This window comes from Lactuca virosa, chromosome 4, assembly GCF_052849685.1.
Source record: "Lactuca virosa cultivar CGN04683 chromosome 4, Lactuca_virosa_CGN04683_v6, whole genome shotgun sequence".
Taxonomy (NCBI): Eukaryota; Viridiplantae; Streptophyta; class Magnoliopsida; order Asterales; family Asteraceae; genus Lactuca; species Lactuca virosa.
The window spans coordinates 399,499,874-399,522,599 of NC_136429.1; the positions used below are offsets into that span (position 1 = coordinate 399,499,874).

The 22,726-nt window shown below is 37.1% G+C and overlaps 2 protein-coding genes across 3 annotated transcripts; both read right to left on the bottom strand.

Annotated features, from left to right (window-relative positions):
• Positions 1 to 10,677: 10,677 nt before the first annotated feature.
• On the bottom strand, positions 10,678 to 12,306 carry PAD2 (proteasome alpha subunit D2). The gene is made up of 3 exons (XM_079045947.1): positions 12,026 to 12,306; positions 11,117 to 11,531; positions 10,678 to 11,031 (listed from the first exon to the last, which is right to left on the bottom strand). Exons 1-3 carry the CDS (start codon positions 12,196 to 12,198, stop codon positions 10,873 to 10,875), a joined length of 747 nt encoding a protein of 248 aa, XP_078902073.1. The 5' UTR covers positions 12,199 to 12,306; the 3' UTR covers positions 10,678 to 10,872.
• Positions 12,307 to 13,120: 814 nt separating this feature from the next.
• LOC145169049 (protein EARLY-RESPONSIVE TO DEHYDRATION 7, chloroplastic-like) lies at positions 13,121 to 15,217 on the bottom strand. Of its 2 annotated transcripts, XM_079087637.1 has the most exons (4): positions 14,210 to 15,217; positions 13,950 to 14,116; positions 13,750 to 13,834; positions 13,121 to 13,636 (listed from the first exon to the last, which is right to left on the bottom strand). In XM_079087637.1, exons 1-4 carry the CDS (start codon positions 15,109 to 15,111, stop codon positions 13,633 to 13,635), a joined length of 1,158 nt encoding a protein of 385 aa, XP_078943763.1. In that variant the 5' UTR covers positions 15,112 to 15,217; the 3' UTR covers positions 13,121 to 13,632. The 2 variants fall into 2 exon arrangements, with proteins under 2 accessions (XP_078943763.1, XP_078943764.1); XM_079087638.1 differs by lacking the exon at positions 13,121 to 13,636 and having other exon boundaries at positions 13,746 to 13,834.
• Positions 15,218 to 22,726: the final 7,509 nt, after the last annotated feature.

Consider the following 22,726-nt stretch of genomic DNA (forward strand, 5'->3'; position numbering starts at 1 on the left):
ATTGATCGTGAGAGTAAACAAGAGAATGTATTCACCTCTATAAATAGGAAAGGTTGTGAAATATTTCAAAGGGACTAAGCCATGAGATCTTCCTTGCATCTAACTTTGTAGGACGTTGAGTGTATTCTTTGGTGAGATTGTCTTTGTCGACAAGTGACCAATTAAATTTCAGAATTTCGAAAATGATTTTGGACCGTATTTTTTAGATTTGGATCGAGTTTAATAAGGATCCGAGTGTCTTTTGGCTGAGTTAGGCAAACTCGCTTCCATTGGAGGCCGAGTTTAAGTAACATGCCGAGTATTTGGTTGTGTTAGCCAAGTTTTACAACTCTGTACGTAATACAATTTAAAGTTTTAACCTTATAAAAGACGTCACTATTATCATATGTTATACATAATTATGGTAATATTTATGATACAAAACATTTTTTTTACTATTTAAGATAAAAAGTTGTCTCTATTATCATATGTTGTACAGAATGATAAAATTTAAGATAGATAAAAAGATGTCTCTATTATCGTATTTTCTACATAATGATAATATTTAATATAAACGTTTTAATTTAATATGAAATTATTATTTAATAGATAACAAGAACGATTTATTTATTTTTAATTTTTTTTTCTATTTTAATCATATAACTTTGTATATGCAAAACAACTTCAAGCTCCAACCTTATCTCTTATAATATAGTTCAACATAATAACAATACTAAAAATCATTTTTTATATTTTTTATGAAATTATTATTTAATTGTTAATAACAATGATTTAGTTATTTTTAATATAAAATATTTTTTTATATCCCACGCAACACGCGGGCATTCGCCTAGTTATTGATATTCCTGATGATCTTCTCATTGTTGATTCTACTGATCCTATTGGTTCATTAATTGAGTTTGTCTATCCTTCTATCGTTGAAAATGCCAAGAATCCGATTTATTTTCAAGAAAGAGCAATCCTTGCACCGAAGAATGAAATCGTTCAAGAGATTAACGAGCGTTTGCTAAAATTATTTCCAGGAGCCCAACAGGAGTATTTAAGTTCAGATAGTCTTTCACATGCAAATTTTGTTCATGATAACATTGATGAAACTTTATACTCCCCTGATGTTCTAAATGGTCTTAGACCTTCAGGTATGCCAATTCATAAGTTGGTATTAAAAGTCGGTGTTCCGGTTATGTTACTAAGAAATATTGATCAAAAATTCGGATTGTGCAATGGAACAAGGCTACGAGTTATTGCATTGGGCAAACTGATAGGTTTTATACAAACAATCCTATGTGTGCATGCAACCCTAATTGGATCTATGTTTTCACTATAAGACATACAACTATATGAACACAAAATAAACCCTAGCATGCTTCTATAATTTTCGAAAATCATATAGAAGTGTAGAAGACATACCTTTGTTGTTATATTGCAATAACAACTAGTTTCCTTGATCTCTTGAACTCTTGAAAGCAAGCACCACAATTGTAGTGCCTCTAATGGCTCACAAACACCTTGAAGCAAGAAGGCAATTAAGAGAGAGAGGGGAAGGATGCTAATTTCGGCCCTAGGGTTTCCCTTGGAATCAAGTGGCCTAAAATTGAAGCATAGGGCATCTATTTATACTGTAGGGTGCTAGGGTTTCAGTCTAAACCCTAATGGATAGCTTAGCCACCAAGCAGCCCAAGGAACCTTCTGGAATGAGGCCCTTGGACGAAAATATGATGATCCCTCATCATAATTTCGTTCCCCCTTAGTCCATAAGGTTTCTCAGCCCAAAACTCAACTATCACACATTTGACAGTTTATACCCCTTTATTTAATTAATCTCTTTTAGTCACCAAATTAATTCCTAATTAATTTATGACTAATACTAATTAAATAAATATGATTTCTCCTTTAATATATTATTCTTATAATATATTAATAAACCATAATATCTTCTCTCTCATATCAAATTACCTTGTCAAGTTGCTTTGGTGAAGGCAACCCAAAAGGACCATGCACACTCGGGTCAAGTACATACCAAATATAGTTACGGACTTAGACACTAATCCAACAGTCTCCCACTTGGATAAGTCTAGTAACCACATCTCACATATGACTTCCGTATCCGATTAGCAATCGTAGCTTTCAATAGCCGCTGTCAACTCTGACCAATAATCTGTCCTTCAGATAAGGGATCGTATAATCCTCTGTTCTAGATATCATGCTAACAATACTTATTGTTTAGCATTTTATTTCTTGATCTCTGATTTGTTCGACATAGAACTCAGTTGAACACATCAACTTCATCCTGACCGGGCCCGGCACATAAGTCAAACCAAATCATCAAGTGGCCAAGATATCGTTTTTATTCTCATAGAATAAAAGGAACAGAAAAACGTCGACTAATATGCCTTTATCATTTACTAGTTAAACCACACACAATAATGCGTTTTATAACATCAAGTTACTGATGCGTTTTCGCATTATCAATGTATAATCAACCAGCAAACAATAACCATATCTCTAGGTTTAAAGATTATATGATATTATCATCTTGCGATCACTTGTGATAACATTCATGAAGTGATACCAGCAAGTGTGGGTCTATTCCAATGCTCAATACAAATTTCATAAGCACTCATAAACTTTGCAGCAATCCTTTGCTATGTCTAAAACTTTTCAGACAATCTACAAACAAATTTATGACAATCTTCCTTCATATCTACTTCCAACATATGAACGATTGTGGACTGTTCGAATAATCTTATTATTCAGGAAGTCAAAACATGCAAAATTGAAACAATAGATAAATAATCAACACAAGATAGAAGCTTTCTTATAAATAACACACCTTTATTTAATCATCAAATGTTGAATACATGATCATCCATTACAAGTTTCCTACCTATCTAATCTAAACTAATATCGTCCTTCAGCCCTACGCTCCTAGCGTGCTGCAAATGTTTAACCCTACTCAGTCCCTTCGTGAGGGGATCTGCTGGGTTATCTTCTGACGATACCCTCTTCACAACGAGGAGTCCCTCTTCTACCCGATGTCTAATAAAATGGTATTTCCTGTCGATATGTCGAGATCTGCCATGATCCCTTGGTTCCTTGGTTAAGGCAACCGCTCCTTCATTATCACAGAAAATTTCCATGGGCTCCTTTATAGATGGCACAACTCCAAGATCTCCAATGAAGTTCTTCAACCATATAGCCTCCTTTGACGCCTCGCTCGCCGCAATGTACTCTGATTCGCACGTTGAATCAGCTACAGTTTCTTCCTTGGAACTTTTCCAAGTCACTGCTCCTCCATTCAAGGTAAAGACCCAACCCGACTGTGATCGGTAATTATCCCGATCTGTCTGGAAACTAGCGTCACTGTACCCTCGCACCCTTAAGTCATCACTCCCACCGAGGACTAGAAACCATTCCTTGGTCCTTCGTAAGTACTTAAGAATATTCTTGACAGCAATCCAATGTGCCCTACCAGGGTTCCCTTGATATCTGCTGACCATGCTCAAAGCGAAAGCCACATCAGGGCGAGTACAAGTCATAGCGTACATAATCGAGCCAACTGCGGAAGCGTAAGGTACTCGGCTCATATCAGCTATCTCTGCCTCTGTACTCGGGCTCTGAGTCTTACTCAGTTTGGTATTGTATTGGATTGGTAACTCCCCTTTCTTGGAATTTTCCATACTAAAACGTTTTAGTACCTTTTCCAAGTATGTATCCTGACTGAGTCCTATCAGTCTCTTGCTTCTGTCTCTCACTATCCTTATTCCCAGAATATATGCAGCCTCTCCGAGGTCCTTCATAGCGAAACACTTCCCAAGCCAGGACTTGACCTCCTGCAATGTTGGGATGTCGTTTCCTATGAGTAGTATGTCATCGACATACAATACCAGGAAGATCACTATACTCCCACTGGCCTTGACATATACACATGACTCATCTTCATTTCGCAGAAAACCAAACTCTTTGACCTTCTCGTCAAAACAAAGATTCCACCTGCGAGATGCTTGCTTTAATCCATAAATGGATTTCTCAAGCTTGCACACTCTATTTGGATGCTTCGCATTGACAAAACCCTCTGGCTGATTCATGTAAACATCCTCAGCCAGCTTCCCATTTAGGAAAGCGGTTTTTACGTCCATCTGCCAGATTTCATAATCATGAAACGCAGCTATTGCAAGCATTACCCTAATAGACTTTATTTTCGCAACTGGTGAGAAGGTCTCATCATAGTCAACTCCAGGAGTTTGAGTAAAGCCCTTCGCGACCAATCGCGCTTTATAAGTGTGCACTTTCCCATCCATGTCTGTCTTCTTCTTGAAGATCCACTTGCACCCGACTGTCTTACGACCTGGTACATTATCAACCAAATTCCAAACTTGGTTGTCATACATGGACTGAATCTCGCTGTCCATTGCCTCTTTCCATTTAGCAGACTCTGGGCCTGCCATGGCTTCCTTGTAGCTGTTAGGTTCGTCCAGATTCACTAGTGTACTATCACTAATAAACGTATCCCCGTCAGTAGTAATATGGAAACCATAAAACTGGGGTGGAACAATAACTCTACTTGAACGTCTAAGAGGTAAGGACTGGTCAATAGGTTCAACAGGAGTTTCCTCCTCAGGTTGCATGCCAGTGTCAGAGGTTCCTTCTTCTCCTGACTCTTGAAGCTCTTCAAGGTCAATTTGACTCCCACTGTCTTCTTGGCTTATGAGTTCTCTTTCTCTGAAAACCCCTCTCCTAGCAACAAAGACAACATTGTCATTTGGTCTATAGAAGAGATAACCAAAAGACTTCTGTGGATAGCCGATGAAATAACACTTCTCACTACGAGGTTCTAGCTTGTCGTGAGTCTCTCGTCTTACGAAAGCTTCACAACCCCAAACCTTGATATGTGCTAACGAGGGAGCTTTCCCTGTCCACATCTCGTGAGGTGTTTTGGTAACCTTCTTGGTGGGAACTAAGTTAAGGATATGGGCGGCAGTCTCCAAGGCATACCCCCAGAATGAGATTGGTAACGAAGCACGACTCATCATAGAGCGAACCATGTCCAACAAGGTTCGATTACGTCTCTCAGCCACACCATTCAATTGTGGCGTTCTAGGAGGCGTCAATTGTGAAACTATTCCACACTCTTTCAGATAGTCGTGAAACTCAAGACTTAGGTACTCTCCCCCTCGATCAGATCGAAGCATCTTGATTTTCCTGCCCAACTGATTCTCTACTTCATTCTTGAACTCTTTGAACTTTTCAAAGGTTTCTGACTTCTGCTTGATTAAGTAGATATATCCATATCTGCTATAATCATCTGTAAAAGTCACGTAGAAGCGACAAGCGTCCCTTGTGGTGGATCTAAAGGGTCCACATACATCTGTGTGTATGAGATCCAATACACCCTCACCCCTTTCACATGTGCCAGTAAAGGGTGACTTGGTCATCTTCCCAAGTAAACAAGACTCACACACGTCATCGTCCCTAAGGTCGAAAGACTCCAAGACTCCATCCTTTTTGGAGTTGGGCTATGCGTTTCTTGTTCACATGGCCAAGGCGACAATGCCACAAGCATGCTTTGTCCAAACTTGTGGACGAATCAATATTCAAAACATCATTTCCTAAATTGTCAATAACTAACACAGATTCATAAATCCCATTACAAGGTAATGCATTGAAATAAAAGACACCATTCAAATAAGCATTAATAGAACCATTACTATTATCAAATGAATATCTGAAACCTTGTCTAAACAAACCATGAAAAGAAATGATGTTCCTTGCCATATCTGGCGAATAGCAACAATTATTTAAATCTAGTCCTAACCCATTACTCAACACTAAGGAATAAACTCCGATCTTGGTTACTGGTGAAGACTTCTTGTTTCCCATGATCAAGCTTATCCTTCCATGCTCCACTTCCCTACTTCTTTTTAGGCCCTGCATATCAGAACAAATGTGGTAACCACACCCTGTATCAAGAACCCATGAAGTAGCAAATGATGAGTTATTAGATTTAATTAAATACATACCTGCAAAGGTGGGCTTTATCTTCCCATCCTTAATATCTTGCAGATATTTAGGGCAGCTTCGTTTCCAGTGGCCCTTCTGGTGGCAGTAGAAGCACTCTGCTTCCTTGGGGTCAGAAGAGGGCTTAATAGAACCTGCTTTGGTCCCACTAGAAGAGGAACCATCTTGGGTCTTACCCTTATGGTGGCTCTTGCAAGGAGCCTTCCTCTTCTTTCCCTTTCCTTGGCCAATTGCCAACACAGGAGCAGCTACAGTAGAGGATGATGCAACAGATTTGTCCTTGAGGTTGCTCTCAGCTGTCCTCAGGAGCCCTTGAAGCTTACTTAGGGTGACCTCTTCCTTATTCATGTGGTAGGTCATTCTGAACTGGCTGTAGCAGGAAGGCAAGGAGTGGAGGATGATGTCGATAGCCAAATCCTCATCAAACTTAACATTAAGTTTGAGAAGACGATCAACATATCTTTGCATTCTTTGCAAATGAGCAGTTAGGGATTCTCCACTCCCCATCTTAGCGGTGATCATGTTGGTGATGATCTCATAGCGCTCTTGCCTCGCGCTCTGGTGGTACCTGTCCAGCAAATCTTGATGCATCTCATATGGATACATGTCCTCATAGGACTTTTGGAGTTCGAGGTTCATGGTGGCCAACATGATACAATGAACTTTCGTTGCATCACGCTCGTGGGCCTCAAAGGCGGCCATCTCTTCAGGAGTAGCTTCTTCTGGGTTGATCCTTTCAAGCTTCTCGTCTAGGACATATTCTTTGTCCTCATAACGAGTTATCATGCGAATGTATCTCATCCACTCGTTGAAGTTCGAGCCATCAAATGTCACTTTTTGACACAGGTTCATCAACGAGAATGACCCAGAAGTGTTGTTGTTTGCGTTTGCGTTTGACATCTGAAATAGAAAGGAACAAAGTTTGATTAGAATGAATCCCTAATTAAACACCCACATGAGAAATTAGGGCTAGGATCCAACAACATTATTTACAACTTAGAAAAAGGATGCCGTAATCTAAAAGTAAATAATTTGAAGGTAAGTGAATGACGATTCACTAATTTTCACCATGAAAAACGAAAGAGGTTAAGTTTTAAATGTATTTGAAAATTCCTAGATTTCTTTTGAGATTCATTGAACATTTCAATGGCATGTTTAAATCTCGATATGCACTTCAAATTTGCGACTGGGATGCCGAGGATCGCAAACAAGTTTGTGAATAACCATGCGAATCATCATGGTGCACTCAATGTCTTCATCACCTAATCAATGTGCTGGTTAGCCACGCACGCTCCATTGATCTATGATAAGACATCGAGCCACCCTTTGTCACCAATGTCAATCCCAAATTAGTGTGCTGGTTAACCACGCACGCTCCACTAACGTTTGACAGGGGTACAAAGTGTAATTCCATGGAATAGCATCATTTTCACATTTTACCCTAAAGTAACTAAGAGTGGGAATTTGTAAAACAATGTAGTTACTTTAATATTTCCATTATACTTATAATGAGGAATTAAGTGCCCTATCCTATCCGTTCGGCTAACGACCCTCCACCAGTCAAGCAAGCGGTAGATGTGAGTGTACATCCATTAAGCGCCATTTTATAGGCAGCAACCTTATACCCACCTTATAGACTGGCTTCGTGAATGAGGCCTACTAGCGATAAGACTAGCTTATTCTTATACATATATATAATAATTAATCTTATAATATCATAATTGTATAAGGGTGTATTTTAAAACATTTTAAAATACTAGTGTCTTTGTTGCATTTAAAATTTTCGAAAACTAGACAATTTAATTTAAAATTTTAAACACCAAAAATCTTTGATTTAATAATTATCAAAATTAAACAATTAATTTAAATTATTAAATCATGAAGGATTATCATAAAATTAAACAATTAATTTATCCTAATCCTTTTTATCCCCTAGATTTCGAAATTTATGGAAAGGATAATTCAAGATCTTCAATTATCTAGTTTAAACAATTAAGTTGATAATCACAAAGATGGCATTATCCAAATCCCTAAAATTTTGGGATCTTGTCTTGGGGGGCAAGGGATTTTCGAAATCCCTAGGGTTTCATAACCCTAATTTCGAAATTTGGAGGCTAGGCAAAAAAGTTTAAGAACCCTACAAAAATCGCCAACTAGGGTTTCTTAACCCTATTTTCGAAAACCACCAAGCCTTAGGGTTTACTTGCCATAAACCCTAATTTGTCAAATTCATAATATGTATCAAATCAAATTGAAAACAAAAACCAAAGGCTCTGATACCACTGATAGGTTTTATACAAACAATCCTATGTGTGCATGCAACCCTAATTGGATCTATGTTTTCACTATAAGACATACAACTATATGAACACAAAATAAACCCTAGCATGCTTCTATAATTTTCGAAAATCATATAGAAGTGTAGAAGACATACCTTTGTTGTTATATTGCAATAACAACTAGTTTCCTTGATCTCTTGAACTCTTGAAAGCAAGCACCACAATTGTAGTGCCTCTAATGGCTCACAAACACCTTGAAGCAAGAAGGCAATTAAGAGAGAGAGGGGAAGGATGCTAATTTCGGCCCTAGGGTTTCCCTTGGAATCAAGTGGCCTAAAATTGAAGCATAGGGCATCTATTTATACTGTAGGGTGCTAGGGTTTCAGTCTAAACCCTAATGGATAGCTTAGCCACCAAGCAGCCCAAGGAACCTTCTGGAATGAGGCCCTTGGACGAAAATATGATGATCCCTCATCATAATTTCGTTCCCCCTTAGTCCATAAGGTTTCTCAGCCCAAAACTCAACTATCACACATTTGACAGTTTATACCCCTTTATTTAATTAATCTCTTTTAGTCACCAAATTAATTCCTAATTAATTTATGACTAATACTAATTAAATAAATATGATTTCTCCTTTAATATATTATTCTTATAATATATTAATAAACCATAATATCTTCTCTCTCATATCAAATTACCTTGTCAAGTTGCTTTGGTGAAGGCAACCCAAAAGGACCATGCACACTCGGGTCAAGTACATACCAAATATAGTTACGGACTTTGACACTAATCCAACACAAACGTGTTATAGAAGCTGAGATAATGTCTGAAAGAAATATCAGAAACCGTACGTTTATTCCAAGAATGTCTTTGACGCCTTCGGATAAAAGGATTCATTTCATATTTCAAAGACGACAATTCCCACTGGCTGTATGTTTTGCGATGACAATAAATAAAAGTCAAGGGCAGTCACTATCGAAGGTGGGGTTGTTTTTGAGACAACTAGTATTCACTCATAGACAGTTGTATGGTGCATTGTCGAGAGTGAAGAGTAAAGATGGATTAAAAATATTAATTTTAGATAAAGATGGTAAACTTACCAATAAGACATCTAATGTTGTATTCAAAGAAGTCTTTGGAAATTTGTAATTCATAAAAATAAGTCTCAATATTTCAATGTTTGTTTTTATTATTATACATTATCTTACCTACTTATTCATCATTTTGTTTTTATATATTTAGCAATTTTTATTTAATTAATGTTTAATGTTTATAACATTATTGTCATCATCATTTTATAAATACATACGTTTTTATTTTATTTATTTATATTTTGAAATAGTTAATTTATTCTTTATATATTTTTGTCTTTATGTTAAATTAATACTAAAAACATGTAATGTTTAACAAAATATATTAATTTTTATTTTAAAAACCTGTATATTACACGGGACTCATACCTAGTTATGTATCAAAAATCAAAAATACTCTAGTAAGAAGCAAGACACAAAATAATAATAATAATAATAATGATAATAATAATAATATTCCCTCCGTCCCAAAATTATTGTCCACAGACAAAAAACACACAGATTAAGGAAGCATTAATTTCCACTAACTTTATATAATAAAATGACAATTTTGTCCTTACTTTGCATTTAATGTTCTATTAAATGTTTATTTGGTTAAGTAATAATGATGAGGTATTTGGTAATGTTATTTATTTTTAAAAGTTGACTATTATTTTGGGACAAACCAAAAAGAAAAGATGGACTATAATTTTAGGACGGAGTGAGTAATAAGTTACACAAAACTACTTCCAAGTTCGAACAATCCAATACCGAATTGCAACACCAATCAATCTATTTAAGACTAGAAAATCTCAATGACTTGATATGCTCAATTGCTCATATCACATCACATAAAATAATAAAGTTGAATCTCACCTACAAGTTTAGGAACGATATCACAAACTTTCTTAAAATATTGGTTTCTGGCTTTCCATTAAGAACCAAAAGAGCACCAACCTCCGACCATCTAAAGATCCAATGCCAAAGATTAAGCCCATACTCATATGAACAAAAAATATTTGATTTGCTCGGAGTATCCAAATCAAAATTTTCAAAATCAAAATCATTTAAAAGACATAAATACCCTTCTCATCTTAGTCATAAAAGATAAACCTAGAAAGCGTACTATTGAGTTCCATCGCACCTAGTTTTGTCTCATGTAACGAATACAACTCGAATGCATCATGAAAGATGTACCGAAAAGGTCAAGATGAGAAAAAGACGTAAATACCCTTCTTATACTGCTCACAAAAGCTAAACCTAAAAAGCCTACTATTCGGTTTTGTCTCATGTAACAAACACAACCCAAATGCATCACCAAAGATAACCAATGGCTCATAAAACATTCAATCAAACCACAAATCAAAGCTTCTTAAATGTCAAATTTAACAAATTCCTTATAACTACCATGCCAAAAGTCTTAAAATAGATGTATCCAAAAGGTCAAATAAGAAAACAACAATAAAAAACCGGGTGAGAAAAAGACATAAATGCCCTTCTCATCCTCATGTTTCCTTAGCGGGACCCTTCTTTGCCGCCTCAGCAGCCGCCTTTTCTGCTTCAATCTCTGCAACAATGGCATCAATTTCAGCCTCCTCAAGTTGCCTCAGCCCTTCCTTTGTCATCACAGCAACTTCTATATTCTTCCCTCCACTTTCAACAACCTAAACACATCATAAATCATAATCCCTAAGTTTTACTTCCAAAACAAACAAAATTAAAATAAATTTTACTCTAAAAAACACTTACTTCAAGCAAAGCACGAATGGCAAGTTTGATAGTTTCTTGACCAGATGTCTCTTTGTAATTCTTTTCAAGAAATTCCCTCATGGAATTGGAGTTTCTACCAGTGGCATTAGCTTTCCAAGCAGAAAATGTTCCTGAAGGATCAGTCTGATATAATGATGGAACACCAGTATAAGGATCAAATCCCACAATTAGAGTTGAAAGCCCAAATGGCCTCACACCACCACTTTGTGTGTACTTCTGTTGAAGACCTGCAATGTAACGTGTGATATATTCCACAGTTACTGGATCTTCAACAGTTAGCCTATGGCTTTGACACTCGATTCTTGCCCTGTTGATAAGAACACGGGCATCTGCTTTAAGTCCAGCACAAGCCAATGCTATGTGATCATCCAAGCTTACAATTTTCCTAACTGATCTGCAAACACAGGTAAGTAAAAGTTTCAGAAAAGAATAAATAAGAACACACAAACATACATGCCATAAACAATCAGTAAAGTAAAGGATTTGTATGTAGATTGTAGCCAACATTTCAATTCTCTCCATTCAGCTCTAATACACGACATAATCTTCAGATCCGAATTCGGAGCTGATACAAAATCGCAATTCCAGTGTATATGATTTATAGTGTCACTGAAAAGTCGAAGAGCAACTTTATGTGCTCAAAAGGCTGTTAATTTGTGAAAACTGGATCGCAATTAGGGTTTGAAATGTACGAGCATGTCTGCGGATATTTCGCATCAGTATTGGCAAATATCATTTGAAGGTAAACGAAGAAGATGAAATCGCAAATAAATGGTGTATACACAAATGAAAACAGAAGTAAATTTAACCATAGCTCTTCCTATTGAAGAGTCACGATGATGATTTTCTATTCATGTAAACGAATTACGAGAGAGTTTTGGTGTGGACCTTGAGTCTTGAAGTTTAACGGTGGACTTCTTCTCGACGCCAAGGACGATGGTGTCAGTGCCACGAACACCGACGGCGGCGTTACCCTTGCGTACGGCTTCCAGAGCGTATTCAACTTGGAAGAGGTGACCATCGGGGGAGAACACCGTTATAGCTCTGTCGTATCTCGCCATAGCTGATCAGATTCTACCGGAGATTTAGGTTTTCGTTCTCGGATTCGAACTTTTAGTTTTGATCCGGGACCAAAAATACAGAGCTCTTAATAATGGGGGATCTCTCGACTTTGGGAGCAAGGCAACTCATTTAGAAAAGAAACAAATAGACCCCCAAACTTTAAAACATTCTACTTCATCCCCCAAAACTTTTTTTTTCTTCCAGTTTACACCTAACCCTGTGGGTTTAGAGATTAAAAAAAAAAAAAAAAAATCAGATTCGTGTTTTAACCAACGGGCAACCCAACTAGAATGGTGTGACCTTTTTAGTTTTTACACCAAATTTTACTTTATTTCAATCATGTATTGAAATATCACATCAATAATTAATATTTTAACAAAAAGATGATGTATTTTACTATAAATTATTCACAAATTGGTGTAACTTTGTCAAAAAGGGGATTATATATATTTGTATCACATGCTCAACGTATACATATAAAAGCATGGCTAAGAGCGAAATTCGGTTTCCATCATGACATTAAAAGCTAAACAATCTTCAAAATGTACTAATCGTGGTCTAATTCTAATCCAACCCTTTTCCCTCTATACTAAGCCATATTCTTGAAACACATTTGAACATAGTAATTGTAAGCATATACTTGGTAAGTAACAATGATAATATCTCACAAGGAAATCCCAACTCATCAATATCACATCAAGTATAAACAATGTACTCATAATGTAAATGCAATGAGATGACATATATACGAAATGTAACAGAGACTACATCTATGAATCATATGCTACATTTTATGTTTGTTTGATTGTTTCTGTCTTTGTATATTTCCATTGATTGTTAACTTAGATTCTAACACCATCTACACACTATAAACAAAAGAAAAAAAAAACATTAATGAACATACTTACAAATAGACACACATAAACAATTTTACACTAGATTCTAAAATCATTATTTACATTTACATTTTATTTTACTAATTCATCTATTTATCTAAGTATCTTTTAAGGTTGCATTTGTTACACGAGACACAACTATACAGTATGGGATTAGACTAAACTCAACTGTACAAGCTTTTCAATACAATGGATTGTCTGTCCCAGTCTCAGTCCCTGTCCCACCTTCTTAGGTCTTCTGGTACATGACAAACACAGTACAAGGCTGTCTGTTGAACAAACTAGGCATTACCTATCTATAAATGAAACCAACAATCACTTGGATGTTTTTTGGGAATCTTTAGCCTTTATGTCTTTAAGTGCTTTATTCCTCATTTCTTCGGTTGCATCTTTAAGACCAGTTTTTGTAAGCACAGAAGGCGCCACAACTCCTTTTGGATTCATTGCGGTTCTAATTTTGAAAACTGTCCATGCAGCTCCTACCGCATGGCCCGCAGCATCCAGCCCTTCATTTGTCGCCTTAGCTGCCTCTTCTCCTTATCTACACACAAACAAATTACACTGAACAGGTTATACTGTGTTTCACATTCATTGTACTGGGTCTGAGACTGATGTCAGTAGTACAAAAAATAGAACAAATATTCATAGACTTACTTGTGGTTGACGAGTTCTGTTGTCACAGTAGATGATGTTGACATTACATTCTTTCCAGAAACTTCAAAAGCATCACAAATTTTGCCTATACACATAAAAAAGTTGCAGTTTTTAGTTTTTTTCATTGACATCTTTTATACCTTTGGATAAAAAAGTAACAGTTTTTTGTTACATTGAGAATAATGTAAGAGAGAACTTACTAAATCCATCAAGAGTCGCGAGTGCTATTTCCCCAGGCAAAAACTTGAAGAACTTCTTGCCAAGTTTAGAGCTAGCAACAGAGCTTGTAAAGAATCCAGTAATCTTCAGAACGCCAGAAAGAAGTCCACCCACAACTGTCTCTGTCATTTTCGTCACCTTATTAACCCTAGAAGAATCACCCACATAGTGAAAATGCAAATATTCACAGAGGAATCTTGGAAAATATATAAGAAAATAGTTTCAACATGAACTTCAAAACCTGTGTATAGCCTTTAGAAGTTCAGGATTAACTGCTGTGTTGCTAGCAGGTCCGATCTTTAGCTTCAAAATCTCATTACCCTTGATCAATCTATCCACTGTAACATCTCCACACCAGAGAATCCCTTTAACAAGTTGCCCTGAACCTGCAGCAATCAATTTTGCAGCCTTCGTACCGTAATCCTCCACATTTGGGGCTAATGTCGTCCAATAAGCTCTACAAATCTGCTCCATCTGTTCCTTATTTGCTTCCATTTTTAGATCTGAGGGACTCATTCGTTCCGCCATTGTCAAATCCAAAGCCCCCTTCTTCTCCTCCACTTTCTGCACCGAGAAACTACTGCAATGCTCCAATAACTCATCCATTTCTTTCAACAACTTCTCTTGTCCTTTCGAAGCAAATGTCAATCCGTAATTTAACGTCATAGCTTCGTGTTCTTTCTCCTTTGGAGCGCGTAACGAGAAGAAATAATGAGACTGGTCTAACTTAACGCAAGCCTCGTGTCTCGCCAAAGGCCATTGGATCTCTTCACCAACGCGTGCGAGAATGGCGATCAGACTGTCGGATTGACGTAGTTTGACTATCGAGAAATCTCCCATCGCTAGTTGCACGCTGTGATTCTTATCGATTAAATGTAGGATTGCGCCTGGAACAGAAACGATAACTTCTTCAAGTGATTCGGATGGATCGTGTGGCGAATTTGGGCCAGAGTCCGTGAAGAGATTGTCGGATTCGTCATTCGTATCTGCGTTTGGGTGAAGCGACGATGACGATGATGATGGTTGATTAGGGTTTGATGACGAGGGTAATGGAGGTGCGGAAGGGCTTTGGGATGTATCGCTTTTAGGGCACATTAGGGTTCTTGGAGATTTTGGGGTGGAATTAGGGTTTTCTGACGCCATGTTTGTTGAATTTGGGGTGAGGAAGATCAAGATACGCTAGGGGAACATGGCAATGGCAATCTTAACTGCCCGAAAATGAGAATCACGAAGAAGAAGAGCGCGTGGGCGTACAAATACGCGCGAAAGAAACAGTTGAATCTCTCCTTGTTCAACTTCTTTCACTTGCGTCTACAAGTTTTTTATAATAACATGTTTTACACTTTTATTTTGATATTTTTCAATTTGGTCCTCCTGCCCCCGACATTAAATATTTTTATAGCGGACATTTACCCCAATAACCAACTTTTCCAAATATCATCTCATTAAAAAATTTATAAACTAACCAAGATCTTCAAATAAATAAATAAATAAGATTTATCGTATTCTAGTAGTGGCATAGTGGTCTCGGTGCATAAAGCCTAAAATGATTTATTTGTATCCTAAAATAACTTTGAAAGTCTATACTAAAACGTACAGATTGGGCTTCACAAATCTTCAAAAATGAAAAGATATGTAAATTTTCTGCTTATTTCTTCATATATAGTGTAATGTGAAGTATTTTGTTAAGTTTTTAGATGAAAAAGCATTGTGAACATCAAGAACATGTTTGAAAATGATACACCAATTTTGGAATATGTTCTTCATGTTTGCAAATGTGTTTCTAGGTTTTATTTAAAGAGTGTTTATGTTGGTGATTTTAGTGTCACCATGTCATTTTAAGTAACTGAAACTAACATGTGAGCTAAGGGGCTTCATAATTTGTACTATATTATATGTACGGGGTTGTGCGGAGTGCACGCATGTATAAGATCGAATTAGAAGCCGGTTCAACGACTAGTCGGGGGTCCGGGGGCAGCGCCCCCGGGTCCGGGGTTTCTAAAGGGGCAGCGCCCCTTTGGCGGGGTCCAAGGGGCAGAGCCCCTGGCTGGGGTTGTCGAGGGGCAAAGCCCCTGCAGGGTTTGGGGCAGCGCCCCAAAACCTCACCGAATTTTACATATGGGAACATAATGGAAAATTCATTTTCTTGAGGGTGATTATGGTAAAACTAACGAAACTCGTTAGTTTTTGGTAACCCTAAATCCTCATTAAATCCGGATTAACATTGTTTGCTTCCAAAGCAACTAATGACAACTCAACCCTAATGAAACCCTAATCGTGTTTAATATATAAACAGCTCTTCCTCTACAGAAGAGGGTTACGATCTTAAGCTCTCGTTTCATCATACTTTCACAGAATCCTCTAGCATATTGGCTTACGTCTTCTGTGCCTAGAAACGTAAGTGTCCACTTGGATTATCCTATGCTGAATTTCTTGTAACCCAGGCATAGGGTAGAAATATCAGTTCGGAAAGTGATATCACGATCCAAGTTGGTATCCAGATCTCCACCACAAACCCTAAATTTCCCAACATGTTCGTTTATATTGGTCTATTAGGTTGTAGATAAAAGATTTTTTTATCATATTTGTTGTTTTTGAGTCTTTGAAGTAAATAACGACCCAAATGACCTTCTTCAAAAACGATGAGCATGTTCAGAAAGTATCATGGAAGCTTTGAACTATTTTGAACATCATGTTTTCAAAAATAATATTTTGATAATTATACATTTAAAATTTTGAAAATCTTAGGGTGCGTTTAGTTGCGGAAAAATGGGTCGTTTTGCGGAAAAAATTTCTAAGAAAAATAAGAATTTTGAAAACGCGTTTAGTTCGTCTGTTTTTCTAAATTTTTCACGGAAAATTAAAATTTTCCGTTTTCAAAAATTACAAAGAAATTGAAAATTTTTGGAAAACCAATAATCATTGTTTTCCACATTTTTCTAATTCCAAAATTTTTCTAAAATATAAACACACCTACTCTCACCCCCACCCACCTCTACCTAACTCACCTTAACACCCCCAACCCACCACACCCTTACCTACCCACCTCGCACCCCCCCCCCCCCACAAACACACACCCCTACCCACACCCCCACAAAAACACACACACACAAACAAACACCCCCACCCCCACAAACACCCCCCCCCCAAACACACACACACACACACACACCTACAAACACACCCCCACCCCCACAAACACACACAACCCACACCCACACCCACCCCACAAACACACACACACACAACCCATACAAACCTACACCCACCCCCACCTCCACAAACACACACACACACACACACAAATAAACCTATCTCATACCTACCCACCCCACCCCACCCCTACTACCTACTCCACTTGGATTATCCTATGCTGAATTTCTTGTAACCCAGGCATAGGGTAGAAATATCAGTTCGGAAAGTGATATCACGATCCAAGTTGGTATCCAGATCTCCACCACAAACCCTAAATTTCCCAACATGTTCGTTTATATTGGTCTATTAGGTTGTAGATAAAAGATTTTTTTATCATATTTGTTGTTTTTGCGTCTTTGAAGTAAATAACGACCCGAATGACCTTCTTCAAAAACGATGAGCATGTTCAGAAAGTATCATGGAAGCTTTGAACTATTTTGAACATCATGTTTTCAAAAATAATATTTTGATAATTATACATTTAAAATTTTGAAAATCTTAGGGTGCGTTTAGTTGCGGAAAAATGGGTCGTTTTCCGGAAAAAATTTCTAAGAAAAATGAGAATTTTGAAAACGCGTTTAGTTCGTCTGTTTTTCTAAATTTTTCACGGAAAATTTTAGAAATTGGAAATTTTTGGAAAACCAATAATCATTGTTTTCCACATTTTTCTAATTCCAAAATTTTTCTAAAATATAAACACACCTACTCTCACCCCCACCCACCTCTACCTAACTCACCTTAACACCCCCAACCCACCACACCCTTACCTACCTACCTCGCACCCCCCCCCCCCCACAAACACACACCCCTACCCACACCCCCACAAAAACACACACACACACAAACAAACACCCCCACCCCCACAAACACACACCCACACCCACCCCCCCCCCACACACCCACCCCCACAAACACCCCCCCCCCCCCAAACACACACACACACACACCTACAAACACACCCCCCACCCCCACAAACACACACATACACACACAACCCACATCCACACCCACCCCATAAACACACACACACACAACCCATACAAACCCACACCCACCCCCACCTCCACAAACACACACACACACACACACCTAAACCTATCTCATACCTACCCACCCCACCCCACCCCTACTACCTACTCCACTTGGATTATCCTATGCTGAATTTCTTGTAACCCAGACATAGGGTAGAAATATCACTTCGGAAAGTGATATCACGATCCAAGTTGGTATCCAGATCTCCACCACAAACCCTAAATTTCCCAACATGTTCGTTTATATTGGTCTATTAGGTTGTAGATAAAAGATTTTTTTTATCATATTTGTTGTTTTTGCGTCTTTGAAGTAAATAACGACCTGAATGACCTTCTTCAAAAACGATGAGCATGTTCAGAAAGTATCATGGAAGCTTTGAACTATTTTGAACATCATGTTTTCAAAAATAATATTTTGATAATTATACATTTAAAATTTTGAAAATCTTAGGGTGCGTTTAGTTGCGGAAAAATGGGTCGTTTTCCGGAAAAAATTTCCAAGAAAAATGAGAATTTTGAAAACGCGTTTAGTTCGTCTGTTTTTCTAAATTTTTCACGGAAAATGAAAATTTTACGTTTTCAAAAATTACAAAGAAATTGGAAATTTTTGGAAAGGGATAATGTCATAAAAAGGCTTAAGTTTGGCAGAAAATGTCGGTTTTACCCTTCGGCAGATTTTTTGTTCGTTTATACCGCAAACTTGTCATTTTTTTGTCGGTTTTGCCCTTTTTACCTGCAATGGCAGGTTTCCAGGTTACCATGAATTATTTTTTTACGAAAAAACCCTTAAGTTTACAAATATTTTGCAAAAAAACCCTTAAGATTATAAACATATAAATTATAAATATATATTCAAAATTTGATAAAAAACTAAATAGTTTTCTACTGAAACATATTTTTAGCTTTACGTACGGTAAATTTTATATTGGTTCGATATAAAGTTTTTATATTTAAATTTTAAAAAAGTTACCTAGTTTTATCAAAATTTGAATATATTTATTAATTAATACTTAAATTTTTCAAAGAAACATTAAAAAAACGTCTGTTAGCTAATAATTAACTATGTTAAAACAGTTAAACATATGAATAATATGACATTAGTTACATTCAATTAATTTTTTAAAAAGGAAAATAAAAATATTTTATATGTTTAAAATGTTTGTATTTTAGAAATAATAAACTATCATATTTTTTTATAAAAGTAAATATATTTATATAATAAATTAGACAAATATATTTATATTTTATATGTTTAAAATGTTTATGTTTATTTTTGATGTTTAAAATGTTTATAATATTTTTATAAAAAATATATGATAATATTATTATGTATTTTAACATATAAAAAATATGATACATTATTATTTCTGAAATACAAACCTTTTAAACATATAAAATATTTTTTTTTCCTTTTAAAAAAATTAATTGAATGTAATTGATGTCATATTATTCATATGTTTAACTATTTTAGCATACTTAATTATTAACTATCAGACGTTTTTTAGTTTTGCTTTGAAAAGTTGAAGTATTAATTAAGAAATATATTCAAATTTTAATAAAACTATGTAACTTTTTTAAAATTTAAATATAAAAGGTTTATATCAAACCAATATAAAATTTACCGTATGTAAAGCTAAAAATATATTTCAATTTTGGTTTCATAATATAAGTTCAATAAAACTTATATTAGTTTTGATATAAACTTTTGACCTTTAATTTTTAAAAAAATTATTTAGTTTTATCAAAATTTGAATATATATTTATATTTTATATGTTTATAATCTTAAGGGTTTTTTTGCAAAATATTTGTAAACTTAAGGGTTTTTTCGCAAAAAATAATTCATGGTAACCTGGAAACCAGCTATTGCAGGTAAAAAGGGCAAAACCGGCAAAAGAATGACAAGTTTGCGGTATAAACGAACAAAAAATCTGCCGAAGGGTAAAACCGACATTTTCTGCCAAACTTAAGGCTTTTTATGACATTATCCCTTTTGGAAAACCAATAATCATTGTTTTCCACATTTTTCTAATTCCAAAATTTTTCTAAAATATAAACACACCTACTCTCACCCCCACCCACCTGTTTTCCACATTTTTCTAATTCCAAAATTTTTCTAAAATATAAACACACCTACTCTCACCCCCACCCACCTCTACCTAACTCACCTTAACACCCTCAACCCACCACACCCTTACCTACCCACCTGGCACCCCCCCCCCCCACAAACACACACCCCTACCCACATCCCCACAAAAACACACACACAAACAAACACCCCCACCCCCACAAACACACACCCACACAAACCCACACCCACCCCACCCCCCCCCCCCCCCACACACACACACCCACCCCTACAAACACCCCCCCAAACACACACACACACCTACAAACACACCCCCACCCCCACAAACACACACATACACACACAACCCACACCCACACCCACCCCACAAACACACACACACAACCCATACAAACCCACACCCACCCCCACCTCCACAAACACACACACACACACACTTAAACCTATCTCATACCTACCCACCCCACCCCACACCTACTACCTACTCCACTTGGATTATCCTATGCTGAATTTCTTGTAACCCACACATAGGGTAGAAATATCACTTCGGAAAGTGATATCACGATCCAAGTTGGTATCCAGATCTCCACCACAAACCCTAAATTTCCCAACATGTTCGTTTATATTGGTCTATTAGGTTGTAGATAAAAGATTTTTTTATCATATTTGTTGTTTTTGCGTCTTTGAAGTAAATAACGACCCGAATGACCTTCTTCAAAAACGATGAGCATGTTCAGAAAGTATCATGGAAGCTTTGAACTATTTTGAACATCATGTTTTCAAAAATAATATTTTGATAATTATACATTTAAAATTTTGAAAATCTTAGGGTGCGTTTAGTTGCGGAAAAATGGGTCGTTTTCCGGAAAAAAATTCTAAGAAAAATGAGAATTTTGAAAACGCGTTTAGTTCGTCTGTTTATCTAAATTTTTCACGGAAAATGAAAATTTTCCGTTTTCAAAAATTACAAAGAAATTGGAAATTTTTGGAAAACCAATAATCATTGCTTTCCACATTTTTCTAATTCCAAAATTTTTCTAAAATATAAACACACCAACTCTCACCCCCACCCACATCTACCTAACTCACCTTAACACCCCCAACCCACCACACCCTTACCTACCCACCTCGCACCCCACCCCACAAACACACACCCCTACCCACACCCCCACAAAAACACACACACACACAAACAAACACCCCCACCCCCACAAACACACACCCACACAAACCCACACCCACCTCCCCCCCCCCACACACACACACACCCACCCACCCCCACAAACACCCCCCCCCCCCCAAACACACACACACCTACAAACACACCCCCCACCCCCACAAACACACACATACACACACAACCCACACCCACACCCCCCCCCCATAAACACACACACACACACACACAACCCATACAAACCCACACCCACCCCCACCTCCACACACACACACACACACCTAAACCTATCTCATACCTACCCACCCCACCCCACCCCTACTACCTACTCCACTTGGATTATCCTATGCTGAATTTCTTGTAACCCACACATAGGGTAGAAATATTAGTTCGGAAAGCGATATCACGATCCAAGTTGGTATCCAGATCTCCACCACAAACCCTAAATTTCCCAACATGTTCGTTTATATTGGTCTATTAGGTTGTAGATAAAAGATTTTTTTATCATATTTGTTGTTTTTGCGTCTTTGAAGTAAATAACGACCCGAATGACCTTCTTCAAAAACGATGAGGATGTTCAGAAAGTATCACGGAAGCTTTGAACTATTTTGAACATCATGTTTTCAAAAATAATATTTTGATAATTATACATTTAAAAATTTGAAAATCTTAGGGTGCGTTTAGTTGCGGAAAAATGGGTCGTTTTCCGGAAAAAATTTCCAAGAAAAATGAGAATTTTGAAAACGCGTTTAGTTCGTCTGTTTTTTCTAAATTTTTCACGGAAAATGAAAATTTTCCGTTTTCAAAAATTACAAAGAAATTGGAAATTTTTGGAAAACCAATAATCATTGTTTTCCACATTTTTCTAATTCCAAAATTTTTCTAAAATATAAACACACCTACTCTCACCCCCACCCACCTCTACCTAACTCACCTTAACACCCCCAACCCACCACACCCTTACCTACCCACCTCGCACCCCCCCCCCACAAACACACACCCCTACCCACACCCCCACAAAAACACACACACACACAAACAAACACCCCCACCCCCACAAACACACACCCACACAAACCCACACCCACCCCCCCCCCCCCCCCCCCCACACACACACCCACCCCCACAAACATCCCCCCCAAACACACACACACCTACAAACACACCCCCACCCCCACAAACACACACATACACACACAACCCACACCCACACCCACCCCACAAACACACACACAACCCATACAAACCCACACCCACCCCCACCTCCA